The sequence below is a fragment of the Linderina pennispora genome (genome assembly GCF_002104995.1).
Source record: "Linderina pennispora strain ATCC 12442 chromosome Unknown DL89scaffold_8, whole genome shotgun sequence".
Taxonomy (NCBI): domain Eukaryota; kingdom Fungi; phylum Kickxellomycota; class Kickxellomycetes; order Kickxellales; family Kickxellaceae; genus Linderina; species Linderina pennispora.
The window spans coordinates 762,860-787,472 of record NW_024468256.1 but is presented as its reverse complement, the minus strand read 5'-3'; the positions used below and the strand labels follow the sequence as shown (position 1 = coordinate 787,472).

The 24,613-nt window shown below is 43.0% G+C and overlaps 9 protein-coding genes across 9 annotated transcripts; 4 read left to right on the top strand and 5 right to left on the bottom strand.

Moving 5' to 3' along the window:
- Window positions 1–6,346: 6,346 nt before the first annotated feature.
- DL89DRAFT_258305 (uncharacterized protein) lies at window positions 6,347–7,018 on the bottom strand (the record flags this gene model as incomplete). Its single annotated transcript, XM_040885600.1, has 1 exon — window positions 6,347–7,018. One exon carries the CDS (start codon window positions 7,016–7,018, stop codon window positions 6,347–6,349), a length of 672 nt encoding a protein of 223 aa, XP_040742989.1.
- A 408-nt stretch (window positions 7,019–7,426) lies between these two features.
- DL89DRAFT_258304 (uncharacterized protein) lies at window positions 7,427–7,927 on the bottom strand (the record flags this gene model as incomplete). The annotated part of the gene is made up of 1 exon (XM_040885599.1): window positions 7,427–7,927. One exon carries the CDS (start codon window positions 7,925–7,927, stop codon window positions 7,427–7,429), a length of 501 nt encoding a protein of 166 aa, XP_040742988.1.
- Window positions 7,928–14,037: 6,110 nt separating this feature from the next.
- DL89DRAFT_173921 (uncharacterized protein) lies at window positions 14,038–16,208 on the top strand. The gene is made up of 2 exons (XM_040883828.1): window positions 14,038–16,063; window positions 16,160–16,208. Exon 1 carries the CDS (start codon window positions 14,146–14,148, stop codon window positions 15,880–15,882), a length of 1,737 nt encoding a protein of 578 aa, XP_040742987.1. The 5' UTR covers window positions 14,038–14,145; the 3' UTR covers window positions 15,883–16,063; window positions 16,160–16,208.
- On the top strand, window positions 16,006–17,535 carry DL89DRAFT_293673 (DEAD-domain-containing protein; the record flags this gene model as incomplete). Its single annotated transcript, XM_040890412.1, has 2 exons — window positions 16,006–16,063; window positions 16,160–17,535. The coding sequence occupies 2 exons, from the start codon at window positions 16,006–16,008 to the stop codon at window positions 17,533–17,535; spliced, it is 1,434 nt and encodes a 477-aa protein (XP_040742986.1).
- A 666-nt stretch (window positions 17,536–18,201) lies between these two features.
- Window positions 18,202–19,137, top strand: DL89DRAFT_224354 (diacylglycerol acyltransferase; the record flags this gene model as incomplete). The annotated part of the gene is made up of 1 exon (XM_040884684.1): window positions 18,202–19,137. One exon carries the CDS (start codon window positions 18,202–18,204, stop codon window positions 19,135–19,137), a length of 936 nt encoding a protein of 311 aa, XP_040742985.1.
- On the bottom strand, window positions 19,128–19,607 carry DL89DRAFT_268265 (RNA-binding domain-containing protein). The gene has a single exon (XM_040887855.1). The coding sequence runs from the start codon at window positions 19,576–19,578 to the stop codon at window positions 19,189–19,191; it is 390 nt and encodes a 129-aa protein (XP_040742984.1). The 5' UTR covers window positions 19,579–19,607; the 3' UTR covers window positions 19,128–19,188.
- A 69-nt stretch (window positions 19,608–19,676) lies between these two features.
- On the bottom strand, window positions 19,677–20,249 carry DL89DRAFT_268264 (uncharacterized protein). Its single transcript, XM_040887854.1, has one exon. It carries the CDS (start codon window positions 19,980–19,982, stop codon window positions 19,719–19,721), a length of 264 nt encoding a protein of 87 aa, XP_040742983.1. The 5' UTR covers window positions 19,983–20,249; the 3' UTR covers window positions 19,677–19,718.
- Window positions 20,250–21,436: 1,187 nt separating this feature from the next.
- Window positions 21,437–22,615, top strand: DL89DRAFT_247325 (uncharacterized protein; the record flags this gene model as incomplete). The annotated part of the gene is made up of 1 exon (XM_040885122.1): window positions 21,437–22,615. One exon carries the CDS (start codon window positions 21,437–21,439, stop codon window positions 22,613–22,615), a length of 1,179 nt encoding a protein of 392 aa, XP_040742982.1.
- A 10-nt stretch (window positions 22,616–22,625) lies between these two features.
- DL89DRAFT_268263 (Mpp10 protein) lies at window positions 22,626–24,593 on the bottom strand. Its single transcript, XM_040887853.1, is given in 2 exon segments — window positions 22,626–23,688; window positions 23,708–24,593. 2 exon segments carry the CDS (start codon window positions 24,508–24,510, stop codon window positions 22,671–22,673), a joined length of 1,821 nt encoding a protein of 606 aa, XP_040742981.1. The 5' UTR covers window positions 24,511–24,593; the 3' UTR covers window positions 22,626–22,670.
- Window positions 24,594–24,613: the final 20 nt, after the last annotated feature.

The following is a 24,613-nucleotide window of genomic DNA, read 5'->3' as shown; positions in this document are numbered from 1 at the left end:
AACTACGCATGGTACTATCATGTAATCAATATGTGAAGAAAAATTATGAAGGAAATGATCAACGCTTCAGCGCTGCCTTTACTTTTATAGATGTTGATTGCATAGTTGATATTCGCATGATTAGCACTCAACAATGACAAGAAATGAGTTTGATAGCTAGTTCACTGAAGGAGTAATCAACTATAAATGATGTACAACTATGCTTAAGCTCTCTATTGAAGCAATGTAATTCTATGAGTTGATTTTTTATAGTAACAATATATACATAGGTAGAGAGAGTACTACTGTGGCTACCTGCTCTATGCTATGAGATATCTATATGTAATCTCTGTGCCTAATGATAAGCCATTTAATCTGAATCACAAATTTTGCAACTTTCTTAATCCTTCTTTAAGCAGCTTCTTACGATCAAAAACATATTAGATCAAATCAAATGTACTTACTATACAAAGCATATGCCCCACAGGTGACTATGGGAATGAAATATCCTAATGAAAGTGCTCTATTCTGTGAACACTGGGAAGAAATCGAGATTCTAAGAAAATCTGAAAAAGTAGATTCTGAGTTTAGAGTAGTGTATCTCTATACAGCTATGGCCATTGCTTCCCTAGTTGAGGGGATGTGGCACACTGACCAGTGTGCATATGATGGTATATATCTTTCCTTGGTTACATACCTATGATAAGCAGTAGGAGAGTGCAAAGATTATACCTAAAGAAGTCATCATCACATAAATAGCAAATAGGGCTATAAGTAGGCTAGATATGTATACTGTTTCTACTGTATGATGATCAGTGTAGTCCCCTAGATATGATACGCTACTCACATATAGGGCTTCATTATGAGTAAGATCTGATAAAAGTCAAAATTCATCATGTTTGGCACCTACATTGCGTTGGCCTAAGAAATTATAAATAGGTAAGTAAATGAAACCGTTTATTTGTGATTAGTGAACTCGATGCCTGTGCGTATCGCTGCAGTCAAAAGAACCTATAGTGGCTATGCTAGTTATTGAGAAAATATTCGACGAATTTTGTAAGCAAAATTGAGTCAAAAATTTATATTTTTAAAAAGTCAGTTTCTCGCTTATTTCAAAAGCAATAAGCGCACAACTACAAGAAATAGATTAGTGCATGGCATACACCATGATTTAATTTTATCATATTCAATGAACGTCGTTCAGAGAAATTATTTAATATTTTTGATGATTTTGATTTTTGTGACTCAATTTTGCTGCTCAGTGTATACTTGTTAAGCAACTTGGAATGATCCCTGTGTTCTTCTTCCTAAATGTTCTATTTGGTGGAAAGCAGTATCCATGTCCTTACAGAAATGTTGAGAAAGGACTCTTGATTTTATACCAGTTAGTTGCTAGGCTGTCAATCAATGAGATGGAGAGGTTTATTCCTAAGAGCAGCTACCAAGTAATTCATAATATGTTCTATCTCTCAGAGTTAAGTGAGTTGAACAAGAAGCTTTCACACTACTTGCACACAATGTTCTCTACTCCAGAACTAAGAGTGATCTCAGCGAAGATTCAGAATCCAACAAACTTTAAGCATGTAACTCTTATGTTAGATGGACATGACTCACGAGCACTATATAATGGTGCATACAAACCAAATCTTTATTCCTTCAAGTTGAAGAAGTCAGGATATAGAACACAAGTTTGCATTAATTTGAATGGAATGGTTGTCCTTGTTTCACCAACTGAGGAGTGTAAAGACCACCCAGATTCTAAGATGATTAAGAACATGTCACTATTGAAATACATCTCTCCAGTAGATTGTGTTGTTTTAGATGGTGGTTATCCTCAAAGTATTCTGGAGGAGTTAACAGAAGCAGAAGAGAATGAGAATTTTGGAATGCATAACTTTTGCTTACCAGTTAGAAAGCCAAGAGGAACCAACTTAAGTGAAGCAGAGTTAGAATATAATAGCAAACTTGGGTCATTTAGATCAATGGTTGAGAGCACATTTGGAGAACTAGGTAACACATTTAAGAGACTTTCAAATAGAGAAGTTGTGAGAATTAGAAACACAACTGTATACAATGTGCAGTTTAAACTCTGTTGCTTACTCTACAATATGAAGAAGATCCTAGCAGCTAGTAAAGTTCCTGTTGAACATCACCACACACTTTGGGTTCTATCTAACTTTGACTACCCAAGCAACAACCAGGAGAGATCAACTCATGCTGAAGTTAGAAGTAGTTTACCACAAAAAGTAGAACTAGAGGCTTCAATGAGAGAACTACAAGATAGACTGATTCAAGCTAAAATTGATGAGTCAATGAACTTCTATGTAGACATGTCATAAGTAACTTTTAAAATAGGAATTTTCCTTAAGAAATTTGTAATGATAGAAAATGCTTCAATAAGGAGGTCATTCAGAGTTAGTTATCTGCACAGCAATTATTTATACATGTTGAAGCTATTGCTAATTTTAGTGAAATAAAAATTTCACCCAAACTGCTATTGGCATCTTGGAAAAGTTTCAGTGAACATAATTTCCTTGTAGTTATTTAGCCATATCTATTGAGATATTGATTTTTGTTGCCTAATAATATTTAACCCCAATTATGTAACGACTTTTCTATCTGGTTGAAATTATATTCACTGAAATTTTTCCAAGATGTTGATGGCAGTTTGGGTGAAATGGTTAAAAAATTTGTATTTTTAAAATCAATTATATGCACAAACACATTCTGGACACAATAATTATAAATATCTTCTCCAAAAATATCTAGTTGTAAAAAATAGTTCAGAAAATGATTAAGTATATACCGAACCAAGTAAATTACAAATATCTAATATTTATATGTCTAGGAATGACCCCCTATAGTTGATAATTCCTTCAGTGAACTAGCTATCAAACTCATTTCTCTTCAGCATTGAGTACTAGTTATGTGAGTATCAACTATGTATTCAGCATCCATAAGAGTGATAGCAGCGCTGGAGCGTTGATCATTTCATTCATAGTTTTTCTTTGCATATTGAATACATGATAGTACCATGCGTAGTTGAGCAATGTTGTAAATGAGATGTTAATATTAATAGGCGAGTATAGCCGAGTTATGCATAGCGATTTCACATTATTCAAAAAATGATAAGGTATAGAAATAGCAGTATGAAGTCATAGTAAGCCAATTTTTTGCCTCTCTAATTTTTCTAGTTTTTTACTATGGAGGTCATTCACAATCACTAAACTAAGTAAAAAATAATTAGAAGTTGTAAAACTTTTTGTTCTTTTGTTTTTTTTGAACTTCTCCGAAACCCCCTTCGGCATCCTGAAAAATTTCAGTTGATTTCTTGTGACCCAGCCTGTATCTCAGTAGAAGCATATTAATTGTGTATCAACTGAAATTTTTCAGGATGCCGAAGGGGGTTTCGGAGAAGTTCAAAAAAAACAAAAGAACAAAAAGTTTTACAACTTCTAATTATTTTTTACTTAGTTTAGTGATTGTGAATGACCTCCTAGTGATTGTGAATAACCTCCAAATGCTGCCATTTTAAAACATCATGTTCTAGTCATCAAGTCGTTATCATCCTATTTATAACTATTTTTCTAATACCAAGCAATCATATATATCATTAATTTTAGAAAGAATCAAATTATGCCATTTTAAAAAATCATAATAAATTCATCAAGTTGTTAGAATCCCATCTGTAATTAATAGATATGCACCAAGCTATCATATATGTCATCAATTTTAGAAAGCATCAAACTGTGCTATTTTAAAACATCAAATATACAAGTTACATAAGAATATGCTTAATACAGTAAATGTTCTTAGAAGAGTTGATGATAATATATCTATTGTTCTAAATCTGAGAAATTACTTCTGGTCTATATATCCTATATCTATGCAATATCACACTTTTGATAAGATGTGATTAGTTTACTATTAAGAGATGCATATTAGTTAGATAGACAGAATGTACTCAAATAAGCAAATAATATGATTTGTCTATAAGAAATGTCTGAGGTGTAGTTTCTATAGGTGAACAAAAGATCAATGCACTAACAACAGTGATTGAAGATGCCATACTAGATGAAATAAGGGCAATATTTATATGAGAATCTAGATCTTAAGCCTTTAGTAAAGAGTTGCTCATATTATTCTCTATTTCAGTAATAGTTTTGTAGTTACATATTATGCACTCTGTATATTCAGAGGACATTCCTACTACTATTTAGATATTCATATTAATAGGAGATATATATAGCCAACTCATATTTAGATACCAGATGATAGTTCTTTTGGAAAAGCAATTACTCTATAGAAAGGAATAATACACCAACAAATATATCTAAGAGTTGTAAGTGAGGGCTACAGAATGGTCATAGTTATATAACTACCATTTTAAAACATATTATATGCTACCATCCACTCCATATATCTATGGGAATTTTGACATACTTCATATATATGTTCAACCTTTATCTCATAAAAAGTTCCACTAAGTTGGATCCAATTATGCACTTGGAATGCTAAGCCAGCACTCATGTTAAAGTCATGGATAAGCACTAAAGTTAGCATGTCTCTTTCTTCAGTACTCAGATCAGCTATATGTTTCTTAAGGAAGTTATGGAATGATGGCATTTTCTAAAATTGATAATGAACCAGAGTTGTGTATCTTATCTTACCACCCATGAACAATCAATTATAAGAATTACAAGAGAAGGAGTAGAAGGTGCATTAGATATTAAAGTTTTAAAAGTTCTAACTATCTTTTACTAAATTTAGCAGTTATGAATACCCTCCATATTGAACAATATTGATAAGAACTAGCTATTTTAAAATCAAGTAGCTAGCATCATATCTGTTGTTACCCCATATCTACAAAGCAGTCATAGTTGTCATCAATTTTAGATTGTAGAAATCTATTTTGTAGTTCAACCATTGATGCTTCAAACTCAACCTTTTGAGGTAAAGTATATGTTGGTTCCATTTGTGTTGATCTTTCATTGTGTGATTCAGGATAGTCAAAGTTTGTCATAACCCAGAGAGTATGATGGTGTTCTACTTGCACATCACTGTTTGCTAGTATTTTCTTCATATTATATAATACACAGCACAGTTTCATTTGCACATTGTAAACATTCTTATTCTTTACTCGAACAATCTCCTTATTTGACAACCTTTTGAATGTTGTTCCTAGTTCTCCAAATGTGTTTTCTACCATAGAACGGAATGATCCAAGATGGGAATTGTACTCTACTTCTGCTTCTAGTAAGTTTACCCCTCTCTGCTTTCTAATTGGCAAACAAAAGTTATGCATTCCAAAGTCCTCCTGCTCTTCTTCCTCTGTCATCTCTTGAAGTACACTCTGTGGATAGCCACCATCAAGCACAATACAATCTATAGGGGATATCCTCTTTAATAATCCCATGTTTTTAATCATTCTTGAATCTGGATTATCTCTACAGTCTTCTGTTGGTGAAACAAGTAGAACCATTCCATTTATATCAATGCAAACTTGTGTACGATATCCTGATTTCTTCAACTTGAAGGAATAAAGTCCTGGTTTGTATGCACCATTGTGTAGAGCTCTTGAGTCATGGCCATCTAACATTAGTGTTATATGTTTAAACCCATGAGGATTCTGCATCTTTGCTGCAAGTAGTCGTAGCTCTGGAGTAGAAAACATTGTTTGCAGATAGAATATTAGCTTCTTATTCAAATCTTGCATTTCAGAAATGTAGAACATATTATGAATAACTTGATAGCTGCTTCTTGGAAGGAATCTTTCCATTTCATTGATTGACAATCCTTCTACAAGTTGGTATAAGATAAGCAATCCTTTTTCTATACTTCTGTAAGGACATAGATAATGAGTGCAGCCAAACAAAACATTCAGAAAGAAGAAAACAGGAATCATCCCTAGATGTTTAAGAAGTGTATCCTTTATAAGTTTGATTTCTCTTACTTCACAAACTTCACTTCTGTGATATTTTGTATGCTTAAGAACTACCCAGTCATCATTCAAAAATTTCCACTTATTTGTGTAGAGCTTATGATATTCCTTTTCTCTGAGTTCTTGTAATTGATGATTCATCTGTGCGATGTACTAATAAATTTAAAAGTTGTCATTTATTATAATGGGCCTATTCTATAAGTTCTTCAACACTCAACTTTCTGAGCTAGATGAGGAAGAGAGAGAAAAGCTAGTCCAACTACTTAGCAGAAATTTCAATATGAGCAGAAAATTAACAGTGTACATCAGAGCATGGATTAAGAATGTTTCAGAAGATAGGGGTGTTAGTATTAAGCATGTGTTTGATGTATGCAACTACAGTTGTGCAGATATGGAAGTAATGGTTGCCAACTGCCCATTTTAAAACTAGATCCTCTCAGTATGGATAATACAAATATGAATTCTAGTTACTTTAAGCACCACTTCTTGATTTGGTTGGCCAATAACAGAAGCAATACATTCACCAAATAGACTACTTGCCAGTACTTTGATAAGTGTATGAGTGCTACTAACTATTTCATTGTGAATCATAGAAATATCTAGATAGTAGGAAGGTAATCCTCTAAAAGTATATAGGAAGTAATAACTAACTAAGAACTCATCACCAACATGAAGTATGTTGTAAGCAACTTTATATCTAGCTGGCTTGAGATCAGTATTTTCTCTTAAATATGTAGGTTCTAGATCATTAAGTTCAATATTGCTAATATCTGCAAGAAGGTCATCTATTCCTAAACCATCAGTATTATCACTAACAATTGAGAGAGTTGAAAGCCTAACTTTCTCTCTTGCTTGCTGAGCTGTTAACCAATCAATATGTATTCCACGATAGTTAATAAGTCCTATTTCAGCAAATATGTGCTGTTGCCTTTGTCTTGAAGCAACAGGCCAGAAAGAATTTCTCTGACTAGGAACAATAGTGATGTTTGTGATATCTCTTCTCAGAACAACTTCAGATTCAAGAGGACCACTACTAGTAGCATATGTAAGAAGAACAGTTGGGTGCCCATTAAAAGAGAGGTTAGAAACAACAGTCATCATATCCTCATTCTATTTCAACTTTTTAGCTATTCCTTGTTTCTACTTAGTTGTTTTATTGAACCAATGGCAGTAACCAAGAGAATGTTCTTTATGGAAGTAAATACACAACATATGTTTGTTATGAATCTGATCAACTAGTGCCATCCATTGCTTTTCATAAGATGTTGCAAATGTCCTGCAGTTATAAAGAAACTCAAGAGTATTGACAATTAAGTTTGTGTTCCATTCTACTTCCTTCAACTCAGGAGAGTGAACAGTAAGCTCAAGTCTCATTAATCCTTCATTCCTACAAGCAACAAGTGTTTCACCAAATTGCTGAGAAGTTGGCATCACTAGCTCTGATAGCTTAGAAGTAAGTTGATTGTGAACTTCACCACTTTCTAAGAGTTGAACAAATTTATTATACTACTTGTTCCTTATTCTTATCTCATCTTCTTCAGTAAACCAGCTAATACAGTTTGCTCCAACTTTATTTTCATCATCAAGAATATCTTTGCTACTAATTCCATTATCAAGAAGAAATTCCTTAACAATAGCTCTAGAAGAAATATTTAGACAATCCATTGTAATATCATAGTTTTGAAGAAATACATGTTCTTGATGCATCCTAAGAAAGATATCAGTTAGTGGAGGATCAGCTATTGCAACATTTGGAGCAGATACTTTATACACAGAGACATTACCATTTGTCACACTTGTGCTGCATCTTATATATTTAAAACTATAACCATCACCAAATACTCTATGCAATCTATCAAAAGGAGTAATATTGTGAAGTTGATCCATTAGAGTATATGAGTCAGGAATCTCAACAACACATGAATCCATAAAGATATCAGATTGCTGAACAAATCCTTGCTGTTCAATGCCATTACTAGTATATCTTGCATCAGATATATCAGGCATATTATCTCTATTCTTCAACTCAAGTCCCAAAAGGGAGTTAAGATGTACTCTTAAGGAGGCCATTCACAAATAAGAAAGTTTAAAGAAACTTAATATCTTATATCAGAATAACCAATTATTAAGTAACAAATCAATTACTAGCAGTTGAGAAATATTTTAAAAATCAGAATGTTTAGTGATGGCCAAAAAGATTTTAGCAACTAGAGTAACTAATAAATAAAAATATAAGAATAGATGCTTCTCTGAAACCCCCTTCAGCATCCTGAAAAATTTCAGTTGATTTCTCGGGATGCAGCCTCTATCTCAGTAGAAGCATATTAATTGTGTATCAACTGAAATTTTTCAGGATGCCGAAGGGGGTTTCGGAGAAGTTCAAAAAAAAACAGAAGAACAAAAAGTTTTACAACTTCTAATTATTTTTTGGGGGTTATATAGAGATACTTATCTGCCCATTAACTATTTATGCATGCTGGAACTATTAGCAATTTCAGTGAAATAAAAATTTCACCCAAACTGCCATTGGCATCTTGGAAAAGTTTCAGTGAACATAATTTCCTTATGGTTGCTTAGCCACATCTATTGAGATATTGACTTTTGTTGCCCAATGATAATTAACCCCAAATATGCAAAGTTTTTCTTTCTGGTTGAAATTATGTTCACTGAAACTTTTCCAAGATGCTGATGGCGGTTTGGGTGAAATGGCAAAAAAAATATTTGTATTTTTAAAATCAATTATACACACAAAAACATTCTGGACACAATAACAAATAATAACTATAGAAAAAATAATTAGTAGCAAAAAATAGTTCTGAAAACGATTATTCAAATATCTATCTAACAAAATTGCAAATAACTAAAATTTACAAGTCCAGGAATGACCCCCTTTACTTAGTTTAGTGATTGTGAATAACCTCCAAACCAGATCTCTATTCCTTCTAGTTGAAGAAATCAGGATATCATACACAAGTTTGCATTGATATAAATGGAATGGTTCTACTTGTTTCACCTACAGAAGACTGTAGAGATAATCCAGATTCAAGGATGATTAAAAACATGGGATTACTAAAGTGGATATCTCCTATAGATTGTATTGTGCTTGATGGTGGCTATCCACAGAGTGTTCTTCAAGAGATGACAGAGGAAGAAGAGCAGGAGGACTTTGGAATGCATAACTTTTGTTTGCCAATTAGAAAGCAGAGAGGGGTAAACTTACTAGAAGCAGAAGTAGAGTACAATTCCCATCTTGGGTCATTCCGTTCTATGGTAGAAAACACATTTGGAGAACTAGGAACAACATTCAAAAGGTTGTCAAATACACTGAGCGGCAAAATTGAGTCATAAAATTTTTTTTCAACTTTTTGATGCTCTATCATTGCCATCAGATAACATAGATACTTCCATTCGATATATGTGTGATAGGGCTTGACATAGTATAAAAGTATGTAGTTACATGTTCTCTAACTGTTGTACCTCGCATGATATCGAAGCAATCGTAAAAAAGTAGAAAAATTGGAGAGGCAAAAATTTGACTCACTTTGACTTCATACTGCCATTTCTATACCTTATCTTTTTTCGAATAATGTGAAATCACTACCCATAACTCTGTTGCACTCGCTCTTCAATAATAATATCTCGTCCACAACGTTGCTCAACTACGCATGGTACTATCATGTAATCAATATGTGAAGAAAAATTATGAAGGAAATGATCAACGCTTCAGCGCTGCCATCACTCTTATAGATGTTGATTGCATAGATGATATTCGCATGATTAGTACTCAACGATGACAAGAAATGAGTTTGATAGCTAGTTCACTGAAGGAGTAATCAACTATAAATGATGTACAACTATGCTTAAGCTCTCTATTGAAGCAATGTAATTCTATGAGTTGATTTTTTATAGTAACAATATATACATAGGTAGAGAGATTACTACTGTGGCTACCTGCTCTATGCTATGAGATATCTATATGTAATCTCTGTGCCTAATGATAAGCCATTTAATCTGAATCACAAATTTTGCAACTTTCTTAATCCTTCTTTAAGCAGCTTCTTACGATCAAAAACATATTAGATCAAATCAAATGTACTTACTATACAAAGCATATGCCCCATAGGTGACTATGGGAATGAAATATCCTAATGAAAGTGCTCTATTCTGTGAACACTGGGAAGAAATCGAGATTCTAAGAAAATCAGAAAAAGTATATTCTTAGTTTAGAGTAGTGTATCTCTATACAGCTATGGCCATTGCTTCCCTAGTTGAGGGGATGTGGCACACTGACCAGTGTGCATATGATGGTATATATCTTTCCTTGGTTACATACCTATGATAAGCAGTAGGAGAGTGCAAAGATTATATCTAAAGAAGTCATCATCACATAAATAGCAAATAGGGCTATAAGTAGGCTAGATATGTATACTGTTTCTACTGTATGATGATCAGTGTAGTCCCCTAGATACGATACGCTACTCACTTATAGGGCTTCATTATGAGTAAGATCTGATAAAAGTCAAAATTCATCATATTTGGCACCTATATTGCGTTGGCCTAAGAAATTATAAATAGGTAAGTAAATGAAACTGTTTATTTGTGATTAGTGAACTCGATGCCTGTGCGTATCGCTGCGGTCAAAAGAACCTATGGTGGCTATGTTAGTTATTGAGAAAATAATCGACGAATTTTGTGGGCAAAATTGAGTCAAAAATTTATATTTTTAAAAAGTTAGTTTCTCACTTATTTCAAAAGCGATAGGCGCACAACTACAAGAAATAGATTAGTGCATGGCATACACCATGATTTAATTTTATCATATTCAATGAACGTCGTTCAGAGAAATTATTTAAGATTTTCGATGCTTTTGATTTTTGTGACTCAATTTTGCTGCTCAGTGTAAGGAGATTGTTCGAGTAAAGAATAAGAATGTTTACAATGTGCAAATGAAACTGTGCTGTGTATTATATAATATGAAGAAAATACTAGCAAACAGTGATGTGCAAGTAGAACACCATCATACTCTCTGGGTTATGACAAACTTTGACTATCCTGAATCACACAATGAAAGATCAACACAAATGGAACCAACATATACTTTACCTCAAAAGGTTGAGTTTGAAGCATCAATGGTTGAACTACAAAATAGATTTCTACAATCTAAAATTGATGACAACTATGACTGCTTTGTAGATATGGGGTAACAACAGATATGATGCTAGCTACTTGATTTTAAAATAGCTAGTTCTTATCAATATTGTTCAATATGGAGGGTATTCACAACTGCTAAATTTGTAAAAGATAGTTAGAACTTTTAAAACTTTATTATCTAATGCACATTCTACTCCTTCTCTTGTAATTCTTATAATTGATTGTTCATGGGTGGTAAGATAAGATACAAAACTCTGGTTCATTATCAATTTTAGAAAATGCCATCATTCCATAACTTCCTTAAGAAACATATAGCTGATCTGAGTACTGAAGAAAGAGACATGCTAACTTTAGTGCTTATCCATGACTTTAACATGAGTGCTGGCTTAGCATTCCAAGTGCATAATTGGATCCAACTTAGTGGAACTTTTTATGAGATAAAGGTTGAACATATATATGAAGTGTGTCAAAATTCCCATAGATATATGGAGTGGATGGTAGCATATAATATGTTTTAAAATGGTAGTTATATAACTGTGACCATTCTGTAGCCCTCACTTACAACTCTTAGATATATTTGTTGGTGTATTATTCCTTTCTATAGAGTAATTGCTTTTCCAAAAGAACTATCATCTGGTATCTAAATATGAGTTGGCTATATATCTCTCCTATTAATATGAATATCTAAATAGTAGTAGCAATGTCCTCTGAATATACAGAGTGCATAATATGTAACTACAAAACCATTACTGAAATAGAGAACAATATGAGCAACTCTTTACTAAAGGCTTAAGATCTAGATTCTTATATAATTATTACCTATATTTCATCTAGTATGGCATCTTCAATTACTATTGTTAGTATATTGATCTTTTGTTCACCTATAGAAACTACACTGCAGATATTTCTTATAGACAAATCATATTATTTGCTTATTTGAGTACATTCTGTCTATCTAACTAATATGCATCTCTTAATAGTAAACTAATCACATCTTGTCAAAAGTGTGATATTGCTTAGATATAGGATATATAGACCAGAAGTAATTTCTTAGATTTAGAACAATAGATATATTATCATCAACTCTTCTAAGAACATTTACTGTATTATGCATATTCATATATGACTTGTATATTTAATGTTTTAAAATAGCACAGTTTGATGCTTTCTAAAATTGATGACATATATGATAGCTTGGTGCATATCTATTAATTACAGATGGGATTCTAACAACTTGATGAATTTATTATGATTTTTTAAAATGGCATAATTTGATTCTTTCTAAAATTGATGATATATATAATTGCTTGGTATTAGAAAAATATTTATAAATAGGATGATAATGACTTGATGACTAGAACATGATGTTTTAAAATGGCAGTATTTGGAGGTCATTCACAATCACTAGGAGGTCATTCATAATCACTAAACTAGGTAAAAAATAATTAGAAGTTGTAAAACTTTTTGTTCTTTTGTTTTTTTTGAACTTCTCCGAAACCCCCTTCGGCATCCTGAAAAATTTCAGTTGATACACAATTAATATGCTTCTACTGAGATACAGGCTGGGTCATAAGAAATCAACTGAAATTTTTCAGGATGCCGAAGGGGGTTTCGGAGAAGCATCTGTTCTTATATTTTTGTTTATTAGTTAATCTAGTTGCTAAAATCTTTTTGGCCATCACTAAACATTCTGATTTTTAAAATATTTTTCAACTGCTAGTAATTGATTTGTTATTTAATACTTGGTTATTCTGATATAAGATATTAAGTTTCTTTAAACTTTCTTATTTGTGAATGGCCTCCTATTGCTTCAATATTATGCGAGGCATAATAGTTAGAGAACATTTAACTACATACTTTTATATTATGTCAAGCCCCATCAAACATATATCAAATGGACATATCTACATTATCTGATGATGAAGATATAGTATTAAACAGTTGAAAAAAATTTTGTGACTCAATTTTGCTACTCAATATACACACAAAAACATTCTGGACACAATAAGTAATATACACCATGATAAAAATAACTAGTATTAAAAATCTGCTCTAAAAACAATTAATTGAATATCTAACATACATAATTATAATTTACTAAAATTTATAAGTCTAAGAATGACCCCCATTATCTTCATTGCATTGGCATATATGGGGCTGCTATTTAGGAATCTCGCTGAGTTCCATAGAGGGTATCTCAACTTGCTTAGAGCTGGTTGCTTCTATAGGTGGGTCAGACTTATATGGTGTACTGCTTATGACCTCAGCACACTATTTAATCTCCTCTAGCTGAACTTGCATTTTGGTACATTGCTTGTCAATGTTGTTGAGTTCTTAGTATACCTAGTGATGCTCTTGGCTCTTATGGTCTTTGAGGACTAGTCTTATTGCCCTGATGGTCAGATCGACCTTATAGTCATCCAGTGTCTTAAGATGTTGAGTAAGCTCACCAATAATCTCTTGCACAGTTTCATAGCACATGCTACTTGAGTAGCTCTCCTTGCTGCGATCCATAGGGCTATAGTTTCACTAGACAAAAATGCTAACCTTCAGAGAGTCTAGTAGTTATGAGTTTTATAGAATGAATAAATGGGAATTTGCTGAGGAGCAAAAACGGAGGATGGGGCTGTTCCGGCCCACAGTGTTTATACAGGTGGGGATTTGGATCTGCATATAGTGACGAAAGGCATAGGGTTGCCCAAATGTCAACAATCTATATTTCTTTTGCCTTAAACACATGCGAAACATACAAATGGCCATGTATGCTGCTTATTTTTTTTTTTTTTGAAATGGTCGCTAAGTGTGTCTAGACCTAAGGTAGATAGCCCAATGCGAAAGGTTCTCTGTGTTGTTGCTTTCAAAGCACGTGCACTTATCATAGCAACTAGGACAGCTAGAGTATGCGAGGTGATCTGTATGGAAAGTTCTACCTCCACTGCAGGAGGCTGAGCACTGTGTTACCTACTTTTAGATTGCCACCTTCACAGCCTTTTTCATGACCTAGCTCCGCTCTTTTTGTCTTTCACTTTGTCAGTTCAATTTGTTTAATTTCACTTTCACTCAACGGCTGCATAATGAAATGGTGGTCAACATTCAAGGAGGCAATTGCGAAACATGCATTAAAGCAACCAGACTACAACACACAGTCAGAGGTTATCGGCTGCGACGTGGCGCCGCAAACGTGGGGGCCGTTTGCGGACATAGGCGCTAGCTGCCAAGACACTACTAGCACATCAACCCCACGACACCGGGCGACGCGAAACACGGAAAGCATCTCGATTATTCAGACGACAACTATATGCTTCAACGACAATGCGGCTTCAGACGATAAGACAATGTGCAGTACTGATGGTCCCGAGTGGCCACTCCATTTCCTGGCACCGCTGTTTCCGCCAACCCCCACACCGTTGGTTATCGTGCTGTTTACTCTTGGGCTGGCTATCAACACTGGATTTATGGTTGGGAGCGGCTATGCATTAGACATTGCCGGACCGGGTGGAGTGCTTGTTGCCTACGGTTTGTCGATACTAGCCATGTATTATGTCATAACGTCATTAGCGGAGATTGTGTGCCAGGCACGGCCGGGGGAAGTTCTGTTTACGTTTGGCCCAGGATTTATTAAGAACCAGTCCGTCGGATTTGCGTTGCGGTGGAACTACTTTTTGTCCTGGGTGACGGCAGCCGCATACCACTTTACGGCAGTGGGGACGACAGCCGGGTTCTGGTTCACCCAGTCGTCCCATGCGAGCAGTATATTTGGCCTCTGTGCACTGTTTGCCAGTTTTATTGCCATTGTATTCAGCCTGCGTATCTACCACTGTGCCGAGCTTACTGTTTCTGCGCTCACCATCGCTGCATTTGTGGTGTGCATAGTCATGGGTGTAAGCATTGTGCGTGGTAGCATTGGCAACGACAAGGAATACGGCACAGCGAATATGGACGATACACCTGGTGGTGCATTCAACAACGGTATACTGGGCATCATGTCTGCGTGCGTGATTTCGAGCTTTCCGGTCCAGGGCACAGAGGTCGCAGCGGTTATGATATCAGGCACTCGGAACCCTGTGAAAAACATCCGGCGCATATCGCTAATCGTGCTTCTGGGGCTGCTGGTGCTCTTTATTGCATCCACTTTTGTTGCTTCGCTGGTTGTACCGTACAATGATACGCGTATGCTTGATCGCAGCGATGAGGATATGGCATATTCGCCGCTGACTGTCATGTTCAGTGAATCCGGCGTCATGTCGGCTGCCCACGCCATCAATACCGTCGTTTTGGTTGAGGGTCTATTCAATGCGTGCACGAGTCTGTTCATTGCATCGAGACTGCTGTTCACCTTCTCATGTCACTCCTTTGCCCCACGCTGGCTGCTGCGGCTGCAGTACCGTGGCGGGCCAGTCCTGTGCATCCTGGCCGCCATGGCGGTGGTACTGATGATATGGTGCGTATGCTTGATTCGCAGGAGCTCATCGCTCATCGTGCTCAGTGGGGTATCGGCATACACTGGCTTCATATCGTGGGGTGCCATAGCTGTTATCCACATCACATCTAGAATGCGGCTGCAAGATTGCCGCCAGCCGCCGCGAAAGCTGGCCTACAAGTCAATCGTCTTCCCGCTGGGCCCCATCTACTGCCTAGCGTTTATTTCGGTCGCGTCGGTGTGCCAGTTGTACATATCTGTCTATGATGGCTTCGACATGCGCGGGTTCCTGTCGACATGCCTCGGCTATCTCATCTTTGCAAGCTTGTGCATAGGTGCTCACTTGTTCTACTCCACCCGTAGATTTGATCGGGTGCCAATCACTATGTAATAATCACTACCAGTCTTTTGTTCAGCACAAACGCATTTTCTGACGCAGCGTTTCCTGTTTCGACTCAGCATTTTACTTTTAATTCAGTACAAACAAATTTCTACTGACAAAAACATTCCACAAATGTCTGAGACTCCTGTTGTGCCGCGCGGCCAGTTCAGCATTTCGCTCGATGACAATGGTAAGCATTGGCTGCGTGTCTAGGCGGCGACAGTAGCTGCAGTCTTTCTGGCGAGCAGCAGCAGCTGAATTTGCATCCCTTTCCTCTTCCCTGTAGACAATGTCAGCGCTATTACAAGCAGCATTAATAAGCTTAGTACTGAGGACAAGGAGAGCACGCACCCGGCAGCTGCTGTGACGGCAGTCAAGCCTGGCACATCAACAGATCTGACGGAGAAAGACTCCAAGCCGGAGCCGGAGCGCGAGGTCGAGGTGCGGCTGGCAGACCTGCAGGCAGACCCGAACTCACCGCTGTACTCGGCTAAGACGTTCGAGGAGCTGGGCCTGCATGCGAATCTGCTGAAGGGCGTGTACGACATGGGGTTCACCAAGCCCTCAAAGATTCAGGAGCGTGCACTGCCGCTGCTGCTGGCCAACCCGCCTCGCAACATGATTGGGCAGTCGCAGTCGGGCACCGGCAAGACAGCTGCGTTTGTGCTGACGATGCTGAGCCGCGTGGACTACGACCTGAACCAGCCGCAGGCACTGTGTCTGGCGCCGTCGCGCGAACTGGCCCGCCAGATCATGGACGTGATCCAGCAGATGGGCAAGTACACGCCGATGAAGGCTGTATTTGCCATCAAGGACTCGGTGGGCAAGGGCGAAACAATCGACGCGCACATTGTGGTTGGCACACCTGGAACTGTGAGCGACCTGCTGCGCAAGCGCTCGCTGTCGCTGAGGAGCATGAAGCTGTTTGTGCTGGACGAGGCAGACAACATGCTGGACCAGCAGGGACTCGGTGACCAGAGTCTGCGTGTCAAGAACAGCATCCCGAAGGACTGCCAGGTCGTGCTGTTCTCGGCGACGTTCCCGGAGAAGGTGCGCACGTTTGCTAACCGCTTTGCTCCCCAGGCCAACGAGATCCGGCTCAAGGCAACCGAGTTGACGGTCGACGGCATTAAGCAGTTCTACATGGACTGCAAGTCGGTCGAGCATAAGGTCGAGGTGCTGGCCGAGCTGTACTCGCTGATGACGATCGGGCAGAGCATCATTTTTGTCAAGACGCGCCACACCGCCGAGCGCATCGCCGCGCGCATGACCAAGGACGGGCATTCTGTCGTTTATCTGCACGGCAAGCTCGAGTCGGAGCAGCGCGACAAGGTTATGGACGATTTCCGCGACGGCAAGATCAAGGTTCTGATCACCACCAACGTCATTGCGCGCGGCATCGACATCATGCAGGTCAATTTGGTTATCAACTACGACATCCCGACAGACGGCAACGACCGCCCCGACCCCGAGACGTATCTGCACCGCATCGGCCGCACTGGGCGCTTCGGCCGCACGGGAGCCAGCGTCAACTTTACCCACGACGAGGAGAGCTACGAGAAGATGAAGGCCATCCAGGACACGCTTGGCTGTGACATCATCAAGGTCCCCACCGATGACTGGGAGGACGCGCGCAAGATCCTGAAGAAGGCGCTCAGGTAATTGCCTGGCCAGGTGCGGGGATTGGTTGGGCCTTGGCGCTGGAGCTAGCGAACTTGTTGCTGCCAATAAACGGGGCTGTGTTGGGCTGCCGCCTTCAAGCTATAAAGAAATGCTGCTGTTGCACACTGCCAGATGTCCGACAGATCGCCCATGCGTTGGGCAGAACTGTGAACTGCCAGATTTTAGGCTTGGGCAGGCGGGCCAGAATCACGTGAAAGCCCCCAGTTGATTTCCTCAGCGGAATAAATAGGCGGTGAGGAGACCGTATGCTGGCAACATGCCCCGCATCCTTCTCCTCTCCTAAATCCTACGCCTAGCATCAATAATACTTTCTCACCCAGCCCTCTACCTTTTGTTTGTTTTTGATACGTGTGTGTTTGAAACAAGGGCGCAAATATGGCAGCAAGCGAGCAAGCCGGCAAGTCTGGCAGCACCAGCAGCACCAGCAACACCAGCAGCACCAGCAGCAGTAAGGAGTCCAAGATGGCCCCAGCAGCCGACTCCACCAGCAGCAACACTGCCACACCGCAGCAGCTTCAATCACGCAACTACTTTGAGCCGCCGTTCCTCAACTACATCCGCGTGCCCACCAAGGGCCTGCGCGAAGAGTGGGAAACGTACGCGCCGCGCGTGGGCGAGTTCTTGCAGGAAGCCCAGACCACAGCAATGGTTACGCTGTGGACAACAGCACCGCTGTGGACGCTGGTGCTGTTTGTGGTCCTCTTCTACCAGTTCTCGAGCCTGCGGACCTACATGGCGCTCTACATGGCGTTTTGCTTCTTTGACCCGGCTCCATACAATGGCGTGGGGCGGCGGTTCGCTGGGCTGCAAAAGCTGCCGGTGTGGCAGCATGTAAACGCATATTTCCAGCCAAAGATGGTGTTTGAGGAGCCGCTGGACGCGCGCAAGCGCTACGTGTTTGGCAGCCATCCGCACGGCGTCGTCAGCTACATGTCGCAGATCATCGCCGGGTGCACAGGCCTTGGGTTCGAGTCACACTTCCCCGGCCTGGTGGTGCGCGGCGTGACCATGCCGTTCAGCTTTATGCTGCCATTTTTCCGCGACTATGTGCTAGCAATGGGCTGTTTGTCGTGCGACCGCAACTCGATCCGGCGCATTCTGTCAGATCGCCATGCACACCCGCACCAGTCGCTGCTGATTGTGGTCGGCGGGGCCGAGGAGAGCATGCTAGCTCATGGCAACCGGGCCGATCTGGTGCTGCTGAAGCGACGCGGGTTCGTGCGTGAGGCTGTGATGGCTGGCTGCGACCTGGTGCCGGTATACAACTTTAACGAGAACTCGATCTACCAGCTTGCCGAGAACCACAAGGGGACCCTGGTGCATCGGTTCGAGATGGCTCTGCGCAGGGCCTACGGGTTCACGATCCTGCTGTTCCATGGCCAGAACGTGTTCTACACGCCGTTCCGTACGCAGCTGACGTCAGTGGTCGGCAAGCCCATCCGCGTGCGTCGCAACTACGACCCCAGCGATGAGGAGGTCGAGCACTACCACGGTCAGTACGTCGATGAACTGACCCGCATCTACAAAAAGTACAAGCCCCGGTACGAGCCGGCAGCTTCAGAGATTCGCTTTGTTGCATAGTTATGCCCTGTTTATTTTTAAATACTACTGCTCAACTCGTTCACGGCCGCCTCAGCTCAGGTCGTCGTCGCCGTCTGGGTTCATCTCCTTGTACCGCTGCCGGAGCTGGGCAATCCGCTCCTCCTCCTTGGCAAGATCGGTCTTTTTTGACCGGTGGTTTGTCTGGTAATACAGCACAATCAAATACCGGCCCATCACGTTGAACCCTTGCAGATGGTCGCATGCTTCCTTCGCGTCGTAGATGTCCTCGTAGACGACAAACGCTGTGCCTTTGGTAGTAGGCTCGGTGCCCATGCGAATCTGGCGGATAGCGCCGTATTTGCCAAACAGGTCAAACATTTCCTCTGCAGTGATCTTGAACGGCAGGTTTTTGACCAGCAGGATCCGGTTCACGTTGGGCGGCAGCTGCGCTGTGCGGTTCTTTCCATAGGCCAATGACATGATATGAGTGGAAGCAAGTTTTGTGGCGGTGGAGGGATTTATTGTTTTTTCGCTTGCTCAGAATATATTAGAAATCCATCGCGTGTGCAAAGTATGGTGATGGGGAGTGATGGGAGTGGAGAGGTGAGTTGTATAAATGTCTATGCACGGGGGTTCATCGGTTGGTTAGTAACCGTAGTCGCGGGCGTCCTGGGTTGAGATCCCACCGCAGGGCTCAAAAACCGGGTAATCTCTGTTGAGGGCGCAAGGGGACATGGTTCACGAAGAGAGCCTTTTGAGACTGGCACGCAGAGACTATGGACGCTGCAGTGCGGAGTAATGCAAACGAGGGGATGAAGAGGGAGGGGGAATGGGAGGGAAAACGGCGATGTTGGAGGGGCGAGGAGCGAAATGGGCTGAGCCATACAAGCCACACCAGCAGCAGCCTATTTATATGTGGCGGGCCCGCCACACGTTGCCACATATCGACAGCTTTTATGCCTGGTCCTGCGTCTGTGCAGACTTGTTTTCACGTTTCAGAACATGGCCCCTTGCGCGGTAAAAAGTGTTAGCAGGTCCCTTTCTGCGATCGCAGGGGCACTGATTAGGAACTGCGAACGATTCTCGATCAATGCCGGCTCCGGGTCCTTTCTGCGAACATGTCGATGAGCACTAGCACAACTTGAAACAGAGGTTCCCTGTTTTAGTGATCTCTGTGAGCTTCCATGCGTGCGCCAAGCTACGAAAGGCGTTTGTCTTTTAGGACAAGGTGGCCGTGGCACAGATAAACAGAACACTGCTCGTCTTTCCATAAAGACCCCCGGCCTGCAGTGGCACCAGCACACGCTGTGGCTGCAAGGTGCCAGCAAGCAGAAGGGCAGTGCCCTGGCGTCAGTCCCTATTGCCATAGAAGGTGTGCACAGTGGCAGGCAAGCGCTGGGGTGCAATTCCCACAGGCTTTATTACAGTCCAGTGAGCAGCCCCGCGCTCTGCAAGCACAGTCGCCGCGCCAGAAACAGGTACGAGCTCCTCTCCCACACCCCTATCGCTGACGCTCTCTACCCCTTTTTCTGCTCTTCCTGTCCCACCATCCGCTGGAATTAGTGCCCAAAAAGGGAAATGAACTCCTTCCATGTGCTCAGTCATCGAGTGTTCCTCAGCGGTCAGCTGCCAGGCACCAAGCTCCTCAGAGAGGCTGTGCGGCATTCCTAACAAACAGAATAAACCCCGCTGCTGCATGCAGATGTAGTAGCAACGCATTCACCAACGTGCAGGTAAAGGCGCGAAGGCTGATCGACGGCCAGTGGCTCAAGAAGCTAGAGAGTGGATGTCCTGTGCTGCATCAACTCCACCCCTCTCCACCCCCTTTTTCATCTAACGGCCCTGCCATGCGGTGCTGTCGCCCCGCGAGCTTCGTGGGAGGCTTTCCCAGCAGGCTGCTGCAGATTGGGGAGCGAACACTGGTCTGGCTGTTATTTTTGGGCGGACCTGCTGAACAGTCCATCCAGAAGCAGAGTTTGAGTGCGACATGCAAACGAAAATGTAAGAAAGCTCCGTGCGCGAGCGGGGGGAGCGTCAGCCCAGCGAATTCTCCCAGCCTGATAAATAGCCCAAGCGGCCGACGCGGAACAAGCCAGGCCAGAAGCTCGGCGATAAAAACCCCCACCGGCAGACCTCGATCTACACGCAAACGCTGCTTTTATTTGTCATTTCCTTTTTCCCCGCTCTACGTTTTTTTGCGACTCCCACTAATTGTACCATATTCTTCATGTCTGGCACACCCCGCACTGATGACAGCACTGCTGCCGGCTCGCTGACACAGTCGGCCGACATGGCGCACACATCTACTGCCCAGAAGCACCGGCGATTCATGCGCGAAATGGATGACTGCCGGGATATCCTGCGAGGCTTCAACCCGGCGTGGTTCACAGCCACCATGGGCACCGGTATCACTGGCGTGCTATTCTACGGATTCCCCTACGAGTCGGCAGCCATCCACTACATCTCAATGGGCATTGCGTTGTTCAATGTGCTGCTGTTCGTGGTGCTCAGCGCCCTGCTCACCGTGCGCACAGTCATCTACCGCGATTTCCACCGCATCATGCTCCACCCGCAGGCCAGCATGCCGCTGGGAGCCATCCCGATGGGTCTGTGCACGATCATCAACAGCCTGATATCGATGCTCAAGCCGTACCACCCGCCATGGATCCCGACGCTCGTGCTTGTCCTGTGGTGCATTGACGTGGTGCTATCGCTGCTGTCTTGCCTGTCGGTGCCGTTCCTGCTGACGTCGCACCAGAAGCAGTCCCTCAAGACCATGAATGCCACATGGATTCTGCCTGTCGTGCCACCCGTGGTTGCTGCGGCATCGGGTGCCCTGGTAGCATCGATCCATTCGGGCTGGACCGCCAACACGATCGTGCTCGTATCATACGTAATGTGGGCCATGGGTGTCGGCATTGCCATGATGCTGATGACCATCTATCTGCTGCGCCTGGCGCTCTACAAGCTGCCAGCCAAGGAGGCCATTGTGTCGGCCTTCATCCCCCTGGGTCCGCTCGGCCAGTCGTCGTACGGCATCCAGCAGCTGGGCATCGAGGCACGGCGTCTGTTTCCCGAGACCCTAGCCAAGGTGCCGGGCATTGGCGAGTTCATGTACTGCTTCGGCTTTGCCACTGGCCTGCTCATCTGGTCCCTGGGTCTCTGGTGGCTTGCCCACGCCATCTACAGCGTGCTGTGCACGCGCAAGCGCTCCCACGTCCCCTTCAACCTCGGCTGGTGGGCATTCATCTTCCCAGTCGGCACATTCACCTCGGCCACCGGCAGCCTGTACGCAATGTCTGGGTACGATTTCTTCCGCGTGCTGGATGCCATCCTGATTGCAGGCATCTTAGCCCTGTGGATCTATGTCATGGCCCAGACCGTCTGGTACGCGTGGAGCGGCGCTCTGTTCGCGCCTGTCGCCGTCGCAGCTCCCAAATCCCGCCACAGCCACCAAACGCTGTCCGACGCTCCCAACTCCAAGGAGGAGGAAGAGGACCCGGCGCACCTGGTCTAGTTAGAATCTTCGAACTCTCAGTTAATTGTACGATAAATATTTTGCTAACGCTGCTCTACTCCTGGGCCGTCTTGATATTGGACTCGGCTGTCTTGGGCTTCGGGCTGATCGCCGCAGCCTTCTTTGCCTTTGCCTTGTCAAAGTGCTTCTTGTGGTTGCGTCTCCGCTTGCGGTCCTCGCGCGTCATCTCGCTGCTGCCCATCAAGTCGCCTGTGCGGCCGTTGCGGCCCTTGTCCTTCTCGTACACCTCCTCAGGCGCAAGCTGCTGCGCAGTCGACACAGTGGTTGGCAGCTTCTCCTCCATCTCGAGTGCTGGCGCGCTTGACCGGATCTCGATCTCGGCCGACGCTGGCTTCGGCGCAAAGTGGAAGTGGCTCATGGCGTCGAGCTGCACAAACAGATTGCGGAACAGCTCGTCGACCTCCTTGTGCGCGGCCAGTACCTTGGCATCGTTCTCGGGGACATAGGCATCGCCGGCCTTTTGCGCCATAAACGCGTCCTCGTACTCCTCGGCCAGCGACTTTTGCGGCGCCTTGTCGTTGAGCTCAAACTGCTCCGACGGCCGGAACGGCTTTTGCTGGATGTCCTTCTTGCGCTCGACGTCGTCCCACTCCTCGTTGAGGATGCGCCGCTTGATGATGTCCTCAAGCGACTGCGTCGCCTCCTGGGTAATAACCGGAACCGCCTTCTGCACATGGTCAAAGTCAACGTCCTCCTCCAGCAGACTGTTCTTGGGACGCGCGCTTGAATCGACCTCACCGGTCATGGTCCAGTGCTTCTTCTCCACTGCCTCGTCCTCGAGCTTGGTGATCAGACCCTGGAGCTTCTCTTGCCGCTTCTCAAACTCGGACTTGCCTTCGCTGTCCTCTCCAGTCCCCTCATCGTTGTCACTCATGTCATCGAATAGGTTGGTTGTGCGTCCAACCTCGCCCTCGTCCTCTTCCTCTTCCTTGTCATCCTCCTCGTCCGACTTGTCCTGATCGCGGATCTCAACCGATGGGTCAAACTTCACGCGCTTGGCATGCTTCTCACGCGATGCCTTGGCCGCAGCACGCTTTGATCCCTTTCGGCGCCTTGAAGAAGTCGCCGTACATCATTGAGTCGGGGTTCTCCTCGTCGTCACCCTCCTCGTCATCATCGGCATCCGAAAAATCCTGGAACAGATCAATGTCATCCTCGTCCTCCTCGCTCTCGTCAGACTCTTCATCGTTCTCTTCCTCGGCTGTGGGCTTTGGGTAGTCGCCTGCTAGGATCGCTCGGTCGCGCATGTCCTCTTCTTCAGCATCGTCGGCAAACTTTTCCATTTCAGCAAGCGAGAAAAACTCGTCATCGATTATTGACGGCTCCGCCCCTTCGCCCTCTGATTCCGACTCGATATCGTCGCCGTCCTCTGAGGCACTCTGCTCCACGGCAGATTCACCCTCCTCCTCCTCCCCATCGTCTCCAGATACTGCCGCCATCTCTTCATCGCTGGACTGCATATCAGCCGCATCGCTATCTTCCAAGTCAGATGCACTCATGTCCTGATCCTCCATATCCTCATCGCTGGCCAATTCTGATTCCGAATCAGAACCTGAGATTGCCGCAGAGTCCAGGAGAAGCGACAGCTCCTTCATGGTATCGGCAGTGTGCTTCAAGACCGGCTCGTTGCGGAAGCTGATCAGCTCCCATAGCTGCAGGCTCGGATCGAACCCGCTCTCGGTCACCGACTTCCAGTCGTCGTAGAGGCCAAACTTGTCTGCAATATTTGCCGCATCGTAGGTGCGTCCAACAACCTCCATCGCCGCTGTGCGTGCTTCATCAGTCGGAACCACAAAGGCGCCTGGGCGACGCACAAAGGCATCCAGGAAGGACTCTGGGATCGTGCTATCAAACTCGCCCTTGCCCATGGTCATGTATGTAAAGCGCGGGTTTTTGCGTGTGTCAAATTAAGCGTGCCTAAATGGTGGAGAAAAAAGACGCAGGCAAAATAATAGGTGGGCAGCTTTGGCAAGACAC

Coding starts and splice junctions, on each gene's coding strand:
- DL89DRAFT_173921 (XM_040883828.1), top strand. CDS start 14,146: ATGAAATGGTGGTCAACATTCAAGGAGGCAATTGCGAAACATGCATTA.
- DL89DRAFT_268265 (XM_040887855.1), bottom strand. CDS start 19,578: ATGTCATTGGCCTATGGAAAGAACCGCACAGCGCAGCTGCCGCCCAAC.
- DL89DRAFT_268263 (XM_040887853.1), bottom strand. CDS start 24,510: ATGACCATGGGCAAGGGCGAGTTTGATAGCACGATCCCAGAGTCCTTC.
- DL89DRAFT_268264 (XM_040887854.1), bottom strand. CDS start 19,982: ATGGCTCAGCCCATTTCGCTCCTCGCCCCTCCAACATCGCCGTTTTCC.